The sequence below is a fragment of the Leishmania major genome, chromosome 29, assembly GCF_000002725.2.
Source record: "Leishmania major strain Friedlin complete genome, chromosome 29".
In the NCBI taxonomy this organism is placed as follows: Eukaryota; Euglenozoa; class Kinetoplastea; order Trypanosomatida; family Trypanosomatidae; genus Leishmania; species Leishmania major.
The window spans coordinates 1,178,449-1,196,588 of record NC_007270.2 but is presented as its reverse complement, the minus strand read 5'-3'; the positions used below and the strand labels follow the sequence as shown (position 1 = coordinate 1,196,588).

At 57.1% G+C, this 18,140-nt stretch overlaps 5 protein-coding genes across 5 annotated transcripts; all 5 read right to left on the bottom strand.

Moving 5' to 3' along the window:
• Window positions 1-3,293: 3,293 nt before the first annotated feature.
• On the bottom strand, window positions 3,294-3,926 carry LMJF_29_2830 (conserved hypothetical protein; the record flags this gene model as incomplete). Its single annotated transcript, XM_003722318.1, has 1 exon — window positions 3,294-3,926. One exon carries the CDS (start codon window positions 3,924-3,926, stop codon window positions 3,294-3,296), a length of 633 nt encoding a protein of 210 aa, XP_003722366.1.
• Window positions 3,927-5,027: 1,101 nt separating this feature from the next.
• On the bottom strand, window positions 5,028-5,762 carry LMJF_29_2820 (conserved hypothetical protein; the record flags this gene model as incomplete). Its single annotated transcript, XM_003722317.1, has 1 exon — window positions 5,028-5,762. The coding sequence occupies one exon, from the start codon at window positions 5,760-5,762 to the stop codon at window positions 5,028-5,030; it is 735 nt and encodes a 244-aa protein (XP_003722365.1).
• A 752-nt stretch (window positions 5,763-6,514) lies between these two features.
• Window positions 6,515-8,731, bottom strand: LMJF_29_2810 (ribonuclease inhibitor-like protein; the record flags this gene model as incomplete). Its single annotated transcript, XM_003722316.1, has 1 exon — window positions 6,515-8,731. The coding sequence occupies one exon, from the start codon at window positions 8,729-8,731 to the stop codon at window positions 6,515-6,517; it is 2,217 nt and encodes a 738-aa protein (XP_003722364.1).
• Window positions 8,732-11,415: 2,684 nt separating this feature from the next.
• LMJF_29_2800 (putative inosine-adenosine-guanosine-nucleoside hydrolase) lies at window positions 11,416-12,417 on the bottom strand (the record flags this gene model as incomplete). Its single annotated transcript, XM_003722315.1, has 1 exon — window positions 11,416-12,417. The coding sequence occupies one exon, from the start codon at window positions 12,415-12,417 to the stop codon at window positions 11,416-11,418; it is 1,002 nt and encodes a 333-aa protein (XP_003722363.1).
• Window positions 12,418-15,541: 3,124 nt separating this feature from the next.
• LMJF_29_2790 (conserved hypothetical protein) lies at window positions 15,542-16,120 on the bottom strand (the record flags this gene model as incomplete). The annotated part of the gene is made up of 1 exon (XM_003722314.1): window positions 15,542-16,120. One exon carries the CDS (start codon window positions 16,118-16,120, stop codon window positions 15,542-15,544), a length of 579 nt encoding a protein of 192 aa, XP_003722362.1.
• Window positions 16,121-18,140: the final 2,020 nt, after the last annotated feature.

The following is an 18,140-nucleotide window of genomic DNA, read 5'->3' as shown; positions in this document are numbered from 1 at the left end:
AAAGTGGCACGCTATTCCTCCTCTGCTCACCAGTACACAACACTGTCGTCCCGATCGCGCTCTGTGTTGGAGCCAAGGAGGAGGAAGCGTGAATAGGAGAGAAGCAAGATATCGATTCGAGTTCCAAACCAACGCCGAGGCTTTGGCCTGGGGCCTAGTTTCTCCCTTCACTCTGCCTGTGCGGACATCCACGATGCTGCGCGAGCGGCGCGAAGAGAATGCAGATACGACCCAAAGCAAAGCAGTTTCTTTACGAAGCGAGCTCTTGTGCGTTAACGTGTATGTGCGTATGTTTCGTTGTGGACTGTGGAGAGGTCCGTTTAGTTTCTTTGCTTGAAGAGAGAGAGAGATTACGCGAAGAACGGGGAAATGTGCGTTCGTTTCAGGAAAGTGTAATCACTCACGCAAAAACGAGCTGTCACCAGACCGCTGCTAAGGTACAGCAAAGGGGGAGAAAAGGGGCCATGACACAGAAACGATGTCCGTCATCCCGTTTTCTTACATCGCCTCCGCCACCAAAACACACCCCTAGCACTTGAACATAGATGCGAGCTTACAACTATCAGCAAACCCATACTCACACGGAGACGTCTCGATGAAGCTGTGTGCGCCTGATAATGCACAGAGACGTGCAAGATACGGAACATTGACCGACATCCATGAGCAGACGCGTGATTCAGAGTTGCACGAAAGAGCACAGGAAAAGAAGGTGAAAATGCACCCAGAGCAGTCACACGTAGTCGAGCGTTGCTTGTCAAGACAAAAAAAAACTGAGTGCTTTCTGCTTTGTTTGATTGTTGCTTGTGTTGCTGCTTTGATAGCGATCTCTATGCTTTCTTTTTTGCGGGGGAGGAGAAGGATGCAGCTCCAACGAAACGTTAAGGAGGACAAGGATCGCACAGGGAAAAAAAACGATGGAAACACCGGAGAAAACAGAGAAACGCAATTCACAAAAGAGAGCGATCTACAAGACGATAATCGCAAGAAAATGCATGGAGATGCATCCACAAACACAAGCGCGCAATCATGCATACACACAGATGCAGCTAATCCACAAAAAAGGAGCAAAGCATGGCAAGCTCCATAACTATTAATCTTCACAGGAGAAAGGAAAAGAGATGACGTCAATGAATCATATATAAGCCTTTTTCCGTGCGGACGCTTTCTGTGTCCCTTGTGCATACGTATTCCCGGGTGAGAACAGAACGGCGTTTCGCCTTCAACCATGTAAAGTTAACCACACAAAGCACGAGGGACGAAAGTAGGTGGGGGAGGGAGATAAAGAAGTAGACCACGCAAAAGCAAAAGAGAAACCAAGGGAGAGAAGTACACATATGCAACCACACACGCACACACGCGCGCAGACAAAGAAAAAAAGACATGTATGAATGAGAAATGTTGAGGTCTAATGTAAGCAAAAAGAGGATGATCATCGCATCTTTACCTCCGCTCTCTTTGCATGAGCGACATACGTGAATCACACTTTGGTCGTTGTGTCGCCATCAACCCAGCACGACACTCCACAAAAGAACAAAGCTCACCATCCTTGTGGGGGCACCTCTAAGCCATGGGATATACAAACAGAAGACAGTGTTTTCTTCTTTGTGTGTTTCCTGTGCGTTTCTCGTCACAAGGTTCACGATGCAAGAGCCATAGACACACACACACACACACACACACACCTACACAAGCACGGAAAACGACTAGGGGCAAAGAGAACAGAAAAGAAGGAAAGCACCACAGCAAAAAAAAGGAAAAACAACCTCACACAACCACAGTCCGCTAGAGACGACGACGAGAGAGGAAAAGGAATTGGTTATCTGGGTCTGAAAAAAGAAATGAGAACGAGCACAAGACGACGTTCATCAGAGAAGTAGAGAGGAATGAAAACGGGAAACAGACAGAGAGACACATAGTCAGAGCCACATGCACAGGCACACACGGTGACAAGCAACCACTGAAACGAGACAAGACCAAAAGACATTCTCTTCCAAGCCGAAATTCGGATGTCACTCATGCACAACGAAGACACACAACACGTAAAGACCTCGCCTAACTTCCTGTTTTGCTCTGATGTAATCTCAAAACAGTACGGAGAGAGAAAAAAGAACAGAGAGAATGAACCAAAATACAGCAACGGGCAAGCACAAGGCAAAAACAAAACAAAAAAAAGAGAAAACGGAGGGAAGAGAGAGAGTGAAACAAAAACTATAAAAGCGAGCAGCGGGGATCCGTCAACGCACAGAGAGGAAAAAGGGGAGAGGGGCAGACCAAACCAGGAGAGGACGAAAAACAGTGGGAAAAGGGATCAAGGAAAGAAGCGAAAATAGGAGAAGAAATAGCAACCAAGGAGAAAAGACGCGGACGCGCGCGCGCCGAAACAGACGCAAACCGTGAGCGAAGAGGAAAGTCTGCCAAGAGAAAAAAAAAGAAGAGGCATAGAGAAGAGGGGAAAACAAGAGAAGGCCAGTTCTCGTTTAAAAAAGACTACTGGAAAGAGGGGTACAAACAACAAAAAAACGAAATCAGGGGAAGAGGGGGAACAGGGAACGAAACGAAGGGCATGCCCAAAGAAGCGGGAGAAGAGCAATGGTGGCAAAGGGACAACGAGACACACGCACGCACGAACAGCAAGGCCAATTGAATAGAGCATCACATATACAAACATACATGTGTATACAAATCGAGATGTGGGGGTGAGGCGAGAGAAGGAAAGAGACGTGTTAGCGAATAAAGGAATAGCAAAAAACGAGTTAGAAATACTCCGACAACGACGCACCGGGAGAGAGAAAAGGGTAAAACGAGGATCAGAGAAGAAAGGCAAGAAAAAAGGGCACTTCAAGGACAACAAAGGGGCGAACGAAAAAGAGCAAAAAAAAATAGGCGAAAACAAACAAAAAGGGGGCGGAAGAACCAAGCACAGTGAGAGCGTGTGACGAAACATTCACATGTCAACCCACATGAAAGGGAAAAACACGACACAGTAAAAAGAGAAAAGCAGCTTGCGCTCGAGCAGGTTGTTCACACGGCACTATCAAGAAGAAAATATGAAACACATGCAGACATGTGAACGTACATGCATTCTCGCAAACGCACGCCTTTTGCCGTCATTGAAGACATCACCTTTTTTTCTTCTGCGTCCGATGCATGGAGGTGAGAGGCGGTCGCAAATACGAGAAGAAGCATAAGAAAGAAGAGCTGAAGGATCTGCACAGCGAGGTGGTGCGTGGAAGTGCGTTTCATCACCCAACCAATGGCACCCGCACACGTGCACACATACACTCACGCTCTCGTTACTTAACCTGCCCGGCGGGGTATTGATTCGAGGATGCACTGGAGATGATGTTGAGTGGGTTGGTCGAGTACCCGACCTTAAGGCGCTTTCCGTGAAACTCGTAGCCGTTCATGGTGTCCACAGCCTGCTTGGCGCTGTCGGGATAGCGGAAGTAGACAAAGCCGTAGCCGCGAGGCATGCTGGTCTGTCGATCGAAGATGATGCGTGCGCCGTCGAGGGGGCCAAAGCGGGCGAAGAGAGTGTGCAGGTCAGCGCTGGTGACGTCCTGGGCGAGGTAGTTCACAATGAGCTGCTTTCGGTATCGCTCGTCGTTGGAGGGGACTGGAACCATCTGCGTCCTGTTGTGGCGAAGAGCGTTTTGGTCAGGAGACGACTGGTTCATCGATCCCTGGACTCCGCCTTCGTAGATAGTGCCCGGCGGCCCGCCAACGTACTGCTGGTTCGATTGCGACGGTATATTCATCGGAACAAGCTGCGGATTCTGCGCCTGGTACACACCCTGCTGTTGTGGGTGCTGAACGATAAACTGCTGCTGAGGGGTGTAGGAGGAAATGGCAGAAAACTGCTGCTGAGATTGGTTAGAGGGGAACTGCATCATCTGCGAGGAGGAGTTCGTGTTCGGCAGGTACATTTTGCGTGAAACCGCAAAAAAATAAGGCAAACCACTACAGTGCAATTCGCCGAAAAAAGGGGCAAAAAATGGATAACAAAGGAAAATGTGGGAGGTGGAACGAGAGAGGGAAAGGAAAAGAGGAGGAGGCAGTGGTGTTGGTGCTGAGTAAGGTGTGGGGAAGAGAAAGCCGGTTGCTTCACAATGGACAAAACGAGTGACAATGTCTATGTGAGAAGAGGAGGTGGTGATCGAGGATGGAGGTTACAGGGAGAGGGCGACAGAACAAAGCCAAGGAAGACAACCGGAGACGAAGAAGGGAAAATGGAGGGGAAGAAAGAGAAGTAAGGAAGACAGGAAAGTGGAAGAAATATGTGGGCTTGATTTTACTGCCCGCGCACACGCACATACAGTGGAAGCGACAGACAAAGGTACGCGCACAAGTTACAATGCGACGCGGATGTCGACATCGCAAACACGCACACGTGGACGTGCGAAGAAACCGGAGCAGCAACGAAAAAAAAAACAGCAGACGCGCCAGGGAGGGGTAAGCGGGCACATGCGTGGAAAGGGGAACAAGACGGTGGGGTTCACAAACGGAGAGGCGGAGTACGGCGGAGAGGAAAAGGAGGAAAGGAGAGGAGAGTTTAGGTGCGGTAGAGCAGGAAGAACAGTGACGCCACGGGCAACCGAGGCACTTCGTCGGTGTATCTCGGCGCACATCGACGCCTATTGGACACATGTGAGAAGAGGACAGCGAGGTTCTTTCGCTGCTTGCCACAGGCAATCATGCCACGTGGAAGAATGAAGCCCTCAAGTACTGCGAGAAGGCTAAGGAAGCACGGCACGGCTGCGTTGACACTTGGAACTCAGATATGTATTATCGGAATGCTCAAAGCAGCTGGGAACAGGAAGCAAAGTAGAGAGCAGAAAGGTTATGAGTGTAGACTTCAAAAAAAAGGGTGAGGAGGAGGGCTCCGGTCGTCGCCCATGACGGCACTCGGGGTTGGCCCGCAGCGACTGAGGCAAGTTCAGAACACCACGCGCACAAGAGAGAGAGAGAGATCTGTGTTGAGGAATGGAAAAAGGTCGCTGAGCGAAAGAGCGAGTGACGACCCTCTATCACACTCTATGAACAACTTGCAGCACGTAGCGGCGCTCGGACGCTGTCAAGAAATGATCCATCAACTGCAGCAAGTGGTCATGCGACACGGCGCAGTTAAACTCGAGCGTTTCAAGAATGACGAGCTCCTCCTTGATCGTGCAGCGAAGGATACGTCCTCTGGCGCTACGTGTGTGCGGAAGAAGATTGGTGAGATATTTGACCGATACCGTGTAGTCCAAATGCCACTTGAAGGCGAGAGAGTAAGCCGTGAAGAGTAGCTGCGGAACGTGCTCCCTGGCGAGCCTTAGAAAACAGTTGCTGCTATCCTCGCGCTGCTGCAAGAATGACAGCTCCCGTAGTCGCTGCCGTACGTAGTGGCTCAGCTGCAGCCGATCAACAAGGCAAAATGCAATAATCCACGAAACGGCGTCGAGGTGCTTGTTCGCGAGAAAAAGGTGTACAATGAGAGCATCCGGCGTTGAGGATGCATCAAAGCCGGCAGCCCACAAGGCGTCAAGTGCAGTGTCAGAGTCGGCGACGCTGTCTACGCCCTCGCTGTATGTTGCGACATCGGCAACAAAAGGCAAGCATCCCGGCTGGGTGAAGTGGACGTAACTCTGAAACAGTCGCCGCCACAGATTCGCGAGGGACTGCGCTGCCAAATCGCTAGCGGTTCTCGGCAAAGACTTTGTTAGCTTCTCAGCTTCATGCTCCTCTCCTGCCCTTTGCGACCCGTGGAGAAGTCGCGGCATGCCGGACGTACTTTTTCCGTGTTCGCCGATCTCGTCCAGTTGTCGGTGGGGTGGAAAGCGGTGGAGATGGCAACGCCGTCGTCTTATCTTCTTCGACAGTCATTTGCAACTCAAGAAGAGAGAGAGAGAGAGCACGAAAACAAAAGGTGGAGGGGACAAAAGACGATGGAGCGGAGAGGAAGCCGCGGTAGCGACGCAACGGAGGCAGAAGAGACTTCTTCGGGCATGCCGCCGCGCCGCGCGCGGCAGGAGAAAACTCTCTGGAAGGCAGTGCGAGTCACCACACAGCGAGAATCGCATTGGCTAAACAATCCTGCATTCACCGAGTGCGCAGAGATGCGCATGCGTTTCGACGCGCGTAGGTACAGACCAGTTCACCATGGTGTTGGCGAACTCAAAAAGAGAAAACTAGGCGCCTTCGATGTAGACTTCTCTAGGTCACGTCCTCCTCACTTTCGTGTGGGGCCGTGGCACTTGCGCCTTTCGGTTTTCCACGGATTCCTCCGCGCCAGCAAGAGACGCTGGCTGCACATTCATACAAGAATCAAAGCGACATCCTCACACGCGCACGTGCGGGGACATCTGAGCACAAAGCAGGATGCACACGTGCGCGCGCGGGGGGGGGGAAGAAACGAACAAGAAGGTACTATACATGTGTGTAAAAGAAACAGGCTTCACCGTTGGGCATGAAAAGGGCGAGTAGGACGGGGAGGGGGAGGGGAAGTGCTGAAACGATCTGCGCACATTCGCATTCACTTTTTCTTGGCGCGTCTGCCCGCAGCGATCTGAAGTTCCTTTCGTTGAAGCTCCAGGGCAGCAAGCTTTTCCCCCTCGAACTTCGCGTCGGCCATTTCCTGTGTGCGGTCTCTCTCCGTCCCATCCAGGTCACGCAGAAGCGGCGCCAGCCGCTCGTTCTCAGCCTCCTCGAGGTGCTTGATTTGACGCCGGATTTTCTCTGATTCGCGGTGCAGGCGATCGAGGCGGTCCTTCTCCTGCTGGATGCGGGCGTCCATGTTGGTCCGCTTCATCTTCAGCTCTGTCAGACTGTTCGTGACGCGGTCCTCGGTCAGTCGGAATAGGTTTTCTGCGGCGTCGCTGGCGGCGCTGGCCTTCTCGAACACGCGCTCCAGATCCGCAATCTCGCGTCGAAGCTTCTCTGACACGACACGCGCCTCCTCACCGCGCCGAATCAGCTCCTCGCCACGGTCGCGTACCATACGCTTCTCCACCTCGATATCCTCCCCAGCGCGCTCCAGCTCGTTCTCCTTCGGCGCCAGGGCGTCGATGTTTGCCTGCAGCTTCGGAACGAGCAGCGTCTTGTTTGATGCCCTGTTGCGCTCCAACGCGCGCTCAATCGACATTGCGCACACGTAAGAGAAGTTATTGTATGCCACGTCAAGTCGCTCAAGTGTATTGTTAGCGCGAAAGCTATCGCTGATAGCCTCGCCCGTCGCCTCCAGCATCAAGTTGCGGCGCAGGTTGAGGTGACGCAGAGTTCGGTTTTTCTGCACTGCCTTCGCCATCTCCAGCCCGCCAGCGTGGCCGATGCGGTTGGACGACAGGTTCCATGATGTGAGGCACTTGTTCACTGCCAGGCCCTTCGCCAACTCCACAGCACCGCCGTCCTTGACACGGTTGTTGCTCATGTCGAGGTGGCGAAGTGTGTGGTTCACACAGAGGACGGCGCCAAGTGCTGCGGCGCCGATGTGATCAATGGAGCACATGGAAAGATGAAGGGAGCTCAGACTATGGTTTTCGTTCAGGCCCGTGCTGATCGCCTTCACCCCCGCGCCAAGTGGGTTGCCGCTCAGCCGCAAGGTGGTTAGTGAGCCGGAAACAGCCAGCACCTTGCCAACTGCCTCGGCGCTGCCCTCGCCAAGGGCATTGTTGTCCAAGTCCAGGTACTCCACGACGTCATACCCGTTCCGAATCGCCCCTGCTAGCGCGTTGAGAAAGCACGCACCGCCCTTATCATCCAGGTGATTGCGTTGAAGCTCCCAGTGCGTCACATGTGCCGCCTCCAAAGCCGATGCGAGGACGCGGGCCCCTTCAAGGCCCAGGTTGTTGCTCGAGAGATTGAGGCGCGTGAGGGAGCTGTTGCGCTCGAGAGCGGAGGCGATGAAGGCTACGCCGCCGGCACCGAGACCGTTGCTGCTGACATTGAGTCTGGCGAGTACCTCGTTAGACCGCAGCACCTCTCCAATAGCCTCTGCGCCAGGGGTACCGATGTGGTTCCCGTTCACCCCAGCGCGCGCGCCAATGTCCAGCGAGATGACCGTGTTGTTCTCGAGAAGGGCTCGGGCTATGAGCACCCCACCTACGTGCCCGATATCATTTGAGGCTACATCAATATGGACGAGAGTACGATTCCGCTTGATGAGATGTGCGATGAAGCGCGCGCCGTCGTCGCGCAGGCGGTTTCCAGAAAGATCAAGAACACTGTAGTGGCTGTTGCGAGAGAGAACTGCCGCCAGCGCCTCAGCGGAGCAAACGCCGAACCCGTTCTCCGGCAGGCAAAAAAATCGGCCTTTGCATTTCGCGCTGATGAGTTCCATGAAGCGCATCTCGCGCTGCCACGAAGGGGGGAGGTCCTGGTCGAGACACCGAGCCTCGTAGAGAAGTCGCAAATCTTCGGTGCTGATGCTTACCTGGTTCTGGAGCATCTCGCTCAGCGCCCCGCACTCGCGCAGATGGTCGAAGGAGATGAAGTTGGCAGTGTACGGGATGCCTTCCGGCAAGAGTCGCGGAAGGTTTGTAGTGTATGCCTGGCGATCCTGTAAAAACGCTTGGCTCTTGGTGCTCTTGAACCTGTATAACTCGGCCTCATAGCTGTCCCGCATCGACTGCGACGACTGCTTTACCATCGTCGCCGTCAACCGTGGCAGGGAGGCTGCGACGGCTGGGTTAGCGTGGCGCGAAGCTGCCACGGGCCCCAGAGCGAAACCCTCGCTGTCCATTGCAGCGTCCATGACTCCCGAACAGCGACAGGAGGTGAGGTGGCGGTGTGCTGCGAGAACAGCGCCCACCGTCCGAGAGTGAAGCCCTCTACTTTCCACTCTGCGCACTGCACCAGTGCCAAGCCGGAAAACAAGCGGTGAGAAGGTGTAGGTGCACGCTGGCGCACACGCCGAACAATGAAACTCTGAGCAGCGACGCAGAGGAGACAGGGATATAGAACACGGTTGAGAAAGACAAGAAAGCTCTCCGCCGGAGGGCTATCCTTTACCGTGCAGAGCCTCCCGTGAGAGAGAGCATGTGCCCTCCGCCTAATCTTGCGAGGGACAAAACCGACACTCACACGATTCTGAAGGCTGCGAGGGTGTACGCATGCAGATAGCTTGAGATATCATGCGCCTGACACCGAAAACACAGCACGCGCGTGTGCGCATGGATCTCCGCGACGGCCAATGCCATCCAACCACGCAACGATAGTGCATTCTACGGCACAGAAGCAGCTCAAGCGTTTGCGTACAACCCTATCGTTTTTCCTCGTTTCAGGAGTGCGCAGCTGCTTCGCAGAAGCCCCACAAGGCGTCGCGCAGTATCACAGCCACGCATTTCACAGACGTTCACGCAAACCATCAACGGTTGACGTCCTTTAAACTAAACGAGCACGGTTTGCAACAGTTCGCTCAGCTTGAGCTGCACTGCTTCGATAAATGTCCTCATCTCCCTTGTAGGCCACCATCAACTGACATGCCCATCCGCTCAACGACACCATCCGAAAACAAAGGTGGCGTCGTAGAGACACTCGGCACGTAGAAGCCGACCTGAGGACAAAAACTGAGGTGCACAGCAGCCGGGGTTACCAATAAATAAAAACCCAGAAGGTAAGACGTAGAGACGAACGAGCCACAGAACACTCAGAGCACAGTGGCGACTGTATCATTACACTTCACGCCTCTTCTCCGACCAATCGTGACCTTTCACCCGAGGCAACTCGATAAACACACGCGCACCACACAACCACAGCTCCCCCACCTCTGCTGCACTACGCCCACATCCGGGTCGTCTAGGACGAGCCGCGCCGCCCATGAATCGGGCCGCGCGCCCAGCCGACTCTGCATGTCTTTTCGCGTCCGCCCTCCCTCTCCTTCGGCTACGCGCTGCGCGGCCGGCGCCCGACGGAGGCGGTGGTGTCTGACGTGCGGGGTAGCAGGGAGCGGTCTAGGTGCATGCCGGATGTGCTCAAGGCGAAAGCCGGCCAGCCGCATCTCGGGGCCAGCTGCGCTCCCGTGCGCCGCCTGCACGCCATGCCCACCCCCCCCCCTCAGCCGCTTCAAGCCGCTGCATTCGATAGCATGGCGTGGCGACTCTCCGCATCGCAGCCTGGAAGGAGAAGGGGGCTCCATGGTGTGGCTCGGGGTCTTCCCGACATGCCTGCGGCTCCCTGTGGCACATATTCGCCCAGCCGGTCGGGGTGGGAGGTGCCGCCTGCTTGCGCAGCAGATGCGCTTGGGCGTTGTTTGGCTTGCATCTCTTCGCGCCTTTTCCATCCATCACTCCTGCTCTGCTGACCTCTGCATGCCTTGTCTGGATATCATACGCCACGCCAGCCGTGCTCGACAGCGCGTGCACGCAGCGCTCGCACCTGCGGACACTGCGGCCCGCTTCACGGCGACGCTGCTGTCCGTCGGGGGGTTCCTGTCCTCCATCTTCCACTTCTGGCGATGCCGCGGGGAGGGGGCGTGCGTGGATGGCCTGCCCGCATGCGCCGCGGCAGGCGGGGCACTGCCACGAGTCTGTGGCAGCAGGGGGGACGGGGAGGGGGGGCACCCCACCCCCTCCTGCACCCGCACGCCCTTCACAGGCGTGGGTGGGTGCAGGCGGAGGGGCGCCGCGGATGCGCGCGTGCCTGCGCACGAAGAGCGCACAGCCCGTCCTCTTGAGGGAACACAGGGGGGAAGCGGTGGGCGCCCTCCGGGGAAAGCCCAGACAGCGTGCGTGACATGTGCGCAGCAGCAACATGGCGCGCGCAACCGCTGCGTGAACCGAGGTGTGCGTCCAGCGCTCCGCGAATCCCGCGTAGCATACCGGGCACAACGCCGGGCCGGACGCCCCCACGGCACAACGCAGGCGGGAGAGCCGAGGCTCTGGCGGCGGTTTGGGCAGCACAGCGCTGGCGCACTAGATGGCGGCACGCCCTCGGCACTCTATGCTGTCGCCGCCGCCCACCCGCCGCTGCAGGAATTGAAAGCACGATCAGGTGCACGTGCGCCGCTGGGCGAGCATCGTCTCCTATCGTCGCGTAAGCGCGGCTTCGGGCGATGTCCGCCGGGCGTCTGAGATCGGTGACCAAGTGCGTCATAGCCACCCCAACACAGCAGCTACACCACAACAGGCGTAGGACGCGCACATTTCGTCAAGCGTCCACAGGATTTGCAGTGAGCTGACATAGACGTGGTCATGGCTGCAGGTCTCTTCGGCCCAGAGCAAGCCCAGACCTCTCCGCGGACACCAAGGGTCCACGGCCGTATACCAGGGCAGGCCACAGGCTCTTGGCCGCTCCCACACACAGGGTGTGTATGTGTGTGGGGGGGGGGTATTAGACCCTGACATCACGAGGAGGCGACCGTCCATCATCCGCAACGCCAAGAAAATCCGAAAAAAAAAAACGCCTTCAGGGCAAGGTGAATGCAGCACTCACACGCAGCTACACTGGGCAGCAGCGAGCAGTGTCCATCACCATGCGATAAAACATATCCGCATTTGTATTCTTTGCGACGTACGTGTTTTTCACGGCAGCTCCCTCGGCTGCCCGCCTGGTCTGCCCTTCGTTAGGGGCGTTTGCTTCCACCACCACGTCGAGCGGCACAGCCTCCAGTTCCGCCAACCGCTGCTCAATGGCATACGCGGCCGTCAGCACGTCCCACGCGTAGTACATGTCACCGGGGCGGATCAGCTCGAAGTGTGTGCAGCTTGCCCATGCAGAGCCGACAAACTGGGACAGCAAATACTTGTTCTGTGCACCGAACTTCTGCACCACCTCCGACGTCACCGGCACTGAGTTCGTTGAGTCGAGTGAGAATACGATCTTCTTGAGGTGTGGGTACGTCAGCACCGTCTTGGCCGCCACAGGATCCCAAAAGATGTTCCACTCCGCGCTGCCATCGGTACGGCCGTCAATGAAAACGTTGCCCTTCACGTCGACTGCGCCGCCCATGATAATGCACTCCTCGACGTTCTTGCAGAACTCCTCGCCATACTTATCGATGCACCAAGCTACACATGACAACGGCCCGGTCACGCAGATGGTCACCTTCTCCGGGGATGACATCACCAGTTGAGCCATAACCTCCTCTCCCACCAGTGCGTCGTTCTCGTCTCGCACGGCTTCCCAGATGGCCACATGCTCGGGAATGTTGACGCATGGCAGGTCATCCATGTTCTTTGCGCTCCACCGCCACTCCGACGGGAATGGATTGACGCCCTTGAAGGACGTCTTCGCGACGGGGAAAAGTTCCGTCGCTTCTCTGGCGTGCATCATGGCCATCAACTTACCCGAGACGCTGAAGGCTTGGTCCACGAAGCAGTCGGCGTCGGTGACAATGCAGCCGATCACCTTCACTGCCTCCGGATTTCCCAGCAGCAGCGCCAGTGCGACCAGGTCATCGTGGCCACCATCATGGTCAATGATGACAGGTTTGGGAGGCATTGTTGTCCCTTCGACCACAGAAAACGTATGAACGTTTCGATTAGAGGGCCGCTTCTGCAGGAGGAGAACGGTACGCACACGCGTGCGCACCGTGTAAGTTCAACGATGTCCTTTCTTCCTCTTTGCGGCGGTAGTCTGCTGTGGCTCTGCTCGGCCTGCGTCAGCAAGATGGAGGGGCGTCTTTTGATGGTGTTTCCTTTGGCGAAAACAAAGAGTAAAAACGGGGAGATGGTGAGCGGTGGTGCAGAGGTGGAAACGAGAGAGGAGAGTCCACGAGAAGTTCCTCCCTGAGCGTGCTGGCGCGTCTGTCACGCACGAAAGACTGAAGAAGATGCGTCTTCGGGGCTGGAGCACGATGCAAAACGCAACGGGTGAGGGGGCGAGAGAGACGGAGGGCGACAGTTCCACGCCAGGAACAAAGTCGACCAACAGCTGTTGAGACAACTCTGCAAAACCTACGCTGCAGCCCACAGCGGCACTGCCATCAGCGAAAGGTCACCCTGAAGTACTACGCTCGTGTCGAGCTAACACACACACACACACAAAACGGCACATCATGTGCCGACGGACACGGAAGTCTCCTTCATTTCGTTTTGATCGTGCTGGCGTGTCTTGAGCGTTGACAGCTGACGACGAGCTCTCCGCTCTCTCCTCTCACCTCCTCCTCCTCCCCATCCCGGGCTGGCAGGTGAATGCGCCAACCCCTGCGGGGCACGAAAAAAAAGAGGGAAACAGGCACATGTCCATCATTAAGGCATTACACTGATCCCACTTCATTACGGACCCCTCCAACGCTTGGGGACATACGTCGAACAGGAATATTGTGTATGCAGCTGTGGTCTTGACGGTGTAGAGGTGGGAGGGGGGGGGGTACGCTTCCGCTGAGTTGCGGTGGGCTGATCCCCGAAAAGCAGCTGTGCATAGGCATTATCATGCACGGCCAAGCCTCGCGCGGCCTCACGTTTGCGGAGCTCCGGACGGACTACGCCCGCTACCGGTGGCACCTCATGAGTACCGAGGGCTGGGGAAAGGGCGGGGGTCCTGCGCAGGTTGGGATTCGGACTGCGGATGGCTCGATCACCAGACTGCTGAGGGAGAGGGTGGTGCAGGTGTCGGAGGAGCGCATCCATCGAGTCCATGGCGGCGGGTCTGGGAAGACATGGATATTGCTGTCTCTGAGGAGCTCCATCGCGGACCGACACATTCACAGAGGAGGATCCGCGGCCGCTCTTTCGTCTCCCTTTCTCCGTGCTTGCTCTGTGGCATGCACGCAAGGCGTCGCTGCAGGGCAGACACAGCGTGTGCCGGCTCATTCTGGTAGCGGCATTGAAGGCCGAGCGGGCGGGTGCGCCGCAGGCACGCTTCTGGAGGTGTGATTGCGCTGCTCGGCAGACACCTCCCGCTGTTTTCGCTACTCAGCGGACTGATCGTCCGCCCGGACGGCGAGCAGCTGCAGGTGTCCTTTCACCTGGGGACTGGCTTGTTAGCGTGCCTCGTGCAGCGAACGAGCCACTACCACCGCCGCTCCATGCCGCTGCGGGAACTGCTGCGCACGTGCCAACCTCACAGAGCCCGGCGACCGTGTCGGTGGAAGGTAGCGCAGCGCTCGGGGCGGCCGATATGATGGAGCGCTGCGGCTGCGGCAGCGGCGTGGCCGGCTGCGTCCTCTCCGTGGTGGGTGAGGAACAGGGTCTGATGAGGAGACGACTCATGCTGTGAACGCGGAGGGATACATGGCCAGTGTCTGGGTGGACTGCTCGCCGTGGCTCTGCGTGCTGTGCAACGCTAGTGGAGTGGCAGACCGGAAGGTATCGCTTTCCCTGGGACTCACGCCGGAAGGGCTAGCGCCCCCGGCCGTGTTGGGCACCGCTGGCGCGAGGGCCTATCGGCTGGGAGCTGTGCCGGTGGGGTGAAGCATTACGCCCTGAAGCGATGCAGGTGGTGGCAGCACGATTGGCTGGTGGCCCCTGCAACGCCGCGCGACGTGCTAGGCATGTGCGAGTCGATGTGCGGACAGGCCGCATGCAGATCGCAGGCACGTGTCGAGCCGTGAGGCAGGCAGCGGGGTCGGTGATTCGGGCGGCATGCCGGTCGAAGGCCACTGTCAATCGGGACGAAGCTGGCGTCGCTCTCCCCCAAGTGTTGCATAGATGATGTGCCGGCGCAATGCGAAGGTCGTCTACCTTAGAAGAAAAACTGTCGGGAAGCGGCCCGCGGCGTCAGCTGGGCACGTGACGATGGAATAGCCCGAGTGTTCTTGCGATGACTGTGGCTGAGGGCCGGAGTCGTGATGGTTCCTACTCAATGTGATGATTTTTCGCAGAGGCGGGGCGGCTGTCCTCCAACGGATCGCGTTTTGTTGCAGGGTGGCCGATCGCTGGCCGCGTGCGTGAAGCAGGCGACACAGTATGCCGTCATGACGGGCAGCTGATAGGGACACGGCCCCGTCGACCGTGTGGGTGCGGCGGTTCACCGGGCGGCGCGCTACGCATTCGCGGCTCCCTTTGTTGCTTGTCTGCTGACCCTGCCATTCACCCTGATGTAGGTAGCACTTCTGCTATAGCTGTTTTATTCAAGAGCTTTCCACACACTCAGGTAGTCATTTGCGGAGCTCCATGACTGCACGTCTCCCTTGCCATGTGTGATGCACGACCTGCTGCATAGAATATAGCGCAAACTCCGCCTAAAGGCCAAGCCGTGATGCCGCACAACATGCGTGAAGGGGAACAGCTGGCGACACAGCGTGGCGAGAGAACGGCAGTTAAAAGACCGGATGAACCCTCACGCTAGAGAGTATGCAGACAAAACATGTGCGCCTATCTGTTTTTTTCCTGTATGCGAAGGACGCACTCTGTATCCTCCGGTGTGGCCTCGGTGTAAGGGTCACCCCACCATCACCTTCTTCCATCCCTCTCTCATACTGGCAAACGAACGGCAGTAGCCTATTCGACGGTGCTCACCTCTTGAGCAGGGCGCGTGTGTGGTGGCGGTTGTGTACGCGGCCGCGACGCCACGGCGACGCGACAGGGCCCACAGAGAAGAGCGCTAGCAGCAGAGGAAGCCATTCACGCGACCACAAGGAAATCGCGGAAGCGAGTAGCAACGCTGCTTTCGTTCGTTTCCCTTACGTAACAGTGCGGTACGGGAGAAACTCAACCTCCAGGGACTGCGGAACATAATCGCCTAGCAAGTCGTACGACCGCTCCGGCGTAACATCGCGGCGGAACTCGGTCACATGCTCCGCCCACAGGTGATAGCGGCCGATTTCGTACCACATTAGTGCTGTGAAGAGACCGAGGCAGCCGGCGTTCATTCGAGCAGAGCCGCATTTGGCCATCAGCCGCGCGACGCACCCAATGGCGCCCATTCCAGCGGCAAAGAAACCACTTTGATGACCGACAAGCCCATTGTTCACTTTGTGCGCCTTGACGCCGTTGTAGTAGACGGCGCAGATGGCAAACACGCCCATCCACCACCTCTCTTTGTTGCGTACCTTCATGGTGAGGCACGTCGCAAAAGACGAGAAGAGACATAGACAGGCGAAGGGCAGACCGCTTTTCGGAAGCACCGCAGCGGGCTGCAGCACCGCGACACTGTGAAGAAGCGGTGCATACGCACCGGCGTAGTGGTACCCGCGTCGGTTGACGTCCTCCTCGTCGTCGATATCGAAGAGGAGCTTGCGCAGCGCAAAGGAGCCACTCATCGTGTGTGGCGTGCCACCGAAGGGGCTCCGCTGTGCCCTCCACCGGTGGTGCTCACTTGCTCTGTGACGTTAAGCAGGCGACAAGGCAGATGGAAAGGCAGAGAGGGACAAAAGCCAGAGATGCACATGCAATGTCTCCGTCGACATGGCGTATCTGCACCGACGACGTGGGATCCGACGAAGGAGGAGGGCAGAGGAAGGGTGCAAGTGGACCAAATACAAAAGAGTAGCGGCAGCGCTTCGATGTAAAGTACCTCATAGAGCACAAAAGCGGTATCATGATTAAGGGACACGCCGACCTGCGTGGCGTCGTCATTCCGCGGCGCCCAGCACCGCGTAAGAAGGTCTCGATAGTGTTCGAGAACACTGCACAGTGCATCAGAGAACAGGCCTCCAGTCAAGCGATGCGTAGGCACTACTACTGCGCGAGGTGGACTTTCTGAAAGTTGACGCCGCGGCCCAGCTTTTCACGCTTGTCGCCCATCGTCCTCTTTACGTGTCTCCGCGAAAGTCCCGCGGACCGGAGGAGTGGAAAGCAGGAGAAGGCGCAGTGCATAGTAGTACCTACACATACACCGTGGGTACGTGAGCGTCCGGTCCCAGGGTCATGGAGCGCTAAAGAGTACCTCCACCTCCACATGCCAACAACCAAGAAAAACTGCAACGAAACACCACGCTGCACGGCGCGAAGACGACAACAAATCCGCATGCTTTGTTCTCCATCATTAAGAGCACAAGGGGCTCCCACACCACGAGGCCGATCTACTGCCCCTCAACGCCATCGCGCTGTTGCGCTGCACTCACACGCCTTTGTCTCTCCGCACTCACGCGACTAAACTCCGTTGCGCAGTTGAGGCGGCAGGTGCACACGCCGCATAGCTGTGTTGTCATCCCACTTTAGCAGCTCGCATGCGGATACACAGGCATCGGCTCCCGTAGCAGCACCGCGCGCACACACCTCCCTTCTGCGCAGCCGTCACATGTTGCTTATACCACTCCCTGAGCGGATGCGGCCCGACTCTGCAGGCCAAAGGAAACCCATCACCACAGAAGCAGCGACTCGGCCATTCTGTGAAGCACTGTTGCTGCCTGTGGACGGAAGAAGCATCGCGCAGAAACTTCACGGCAGCAGCTGCCGCCATGTTGACGATAATGCAACAACCCTACCAAGCAGCGACAAGAGGATGCGGTACACTTCCTTGCAGCTACCGCGCCAGCTTCGAAACAGTGAAGACGGCGTTTGACGTGCCGCAAACACGGCAGGATCGATACGAACACAGCAGACCAAAAGCGGCTTGTGCTACAGATTCACTCCCTCGCCTCATGGCATTCAGCAACCCGTCCTACAAGGCTGTCGATTGCGATCATCCGACTGATTCGGGTGGTGGTGAAGCTCCTGCTTCCTTCATCGCACTTCACCCTTCCTTACCTCTGCGTTCAATCCTAGTATGTGCAACAGGAGCATGTGAACACGATAGCCACACCGACAGCACAAGCGAAGTCAAAACTAGCAGCGCCGATGACGCACTTGGTCACCGATCTCAGACGCCCGGCGGACATCGCCCGAAGCCGCGCTTACGCGACGATAGGAGACGATGCTCGCCCAGCGGCGCACGTGCACCTGATCGTGCTTTCAATTCCTGCAGCGGCGGGTGGGCGGCGGCGACAGCATAGAGTGCCGAGGGCGTGCCGCCATCTAGTGCGCCAGCGCTGTGCTGCCCAAACCGCCGCCAGAGCCTCGGCTCTCCCGCCTGCGTTGTGCCGTGGGGGCGTCCGGCCCGGCGTTGTGCCCGGTATGCTACGCGGGATTCGCGGAGCGCTGGACGCACACCTCGGTTCACGCAGCGGTTGCGCGCGCCATGTTGCTGCTGCGCACATGTCACGCACGCTGTCTGGGCTTTCCCCGGAGGGCGCCCACCGCTTCCCCCCTGTGTTCCCTCAAGAGGACGGGCTGTGCGCTCTTCGTGCGCAGGCACGCGCGCATCCGCGGCGCCCCTCCGCCTGCACCCACCCACGCCTG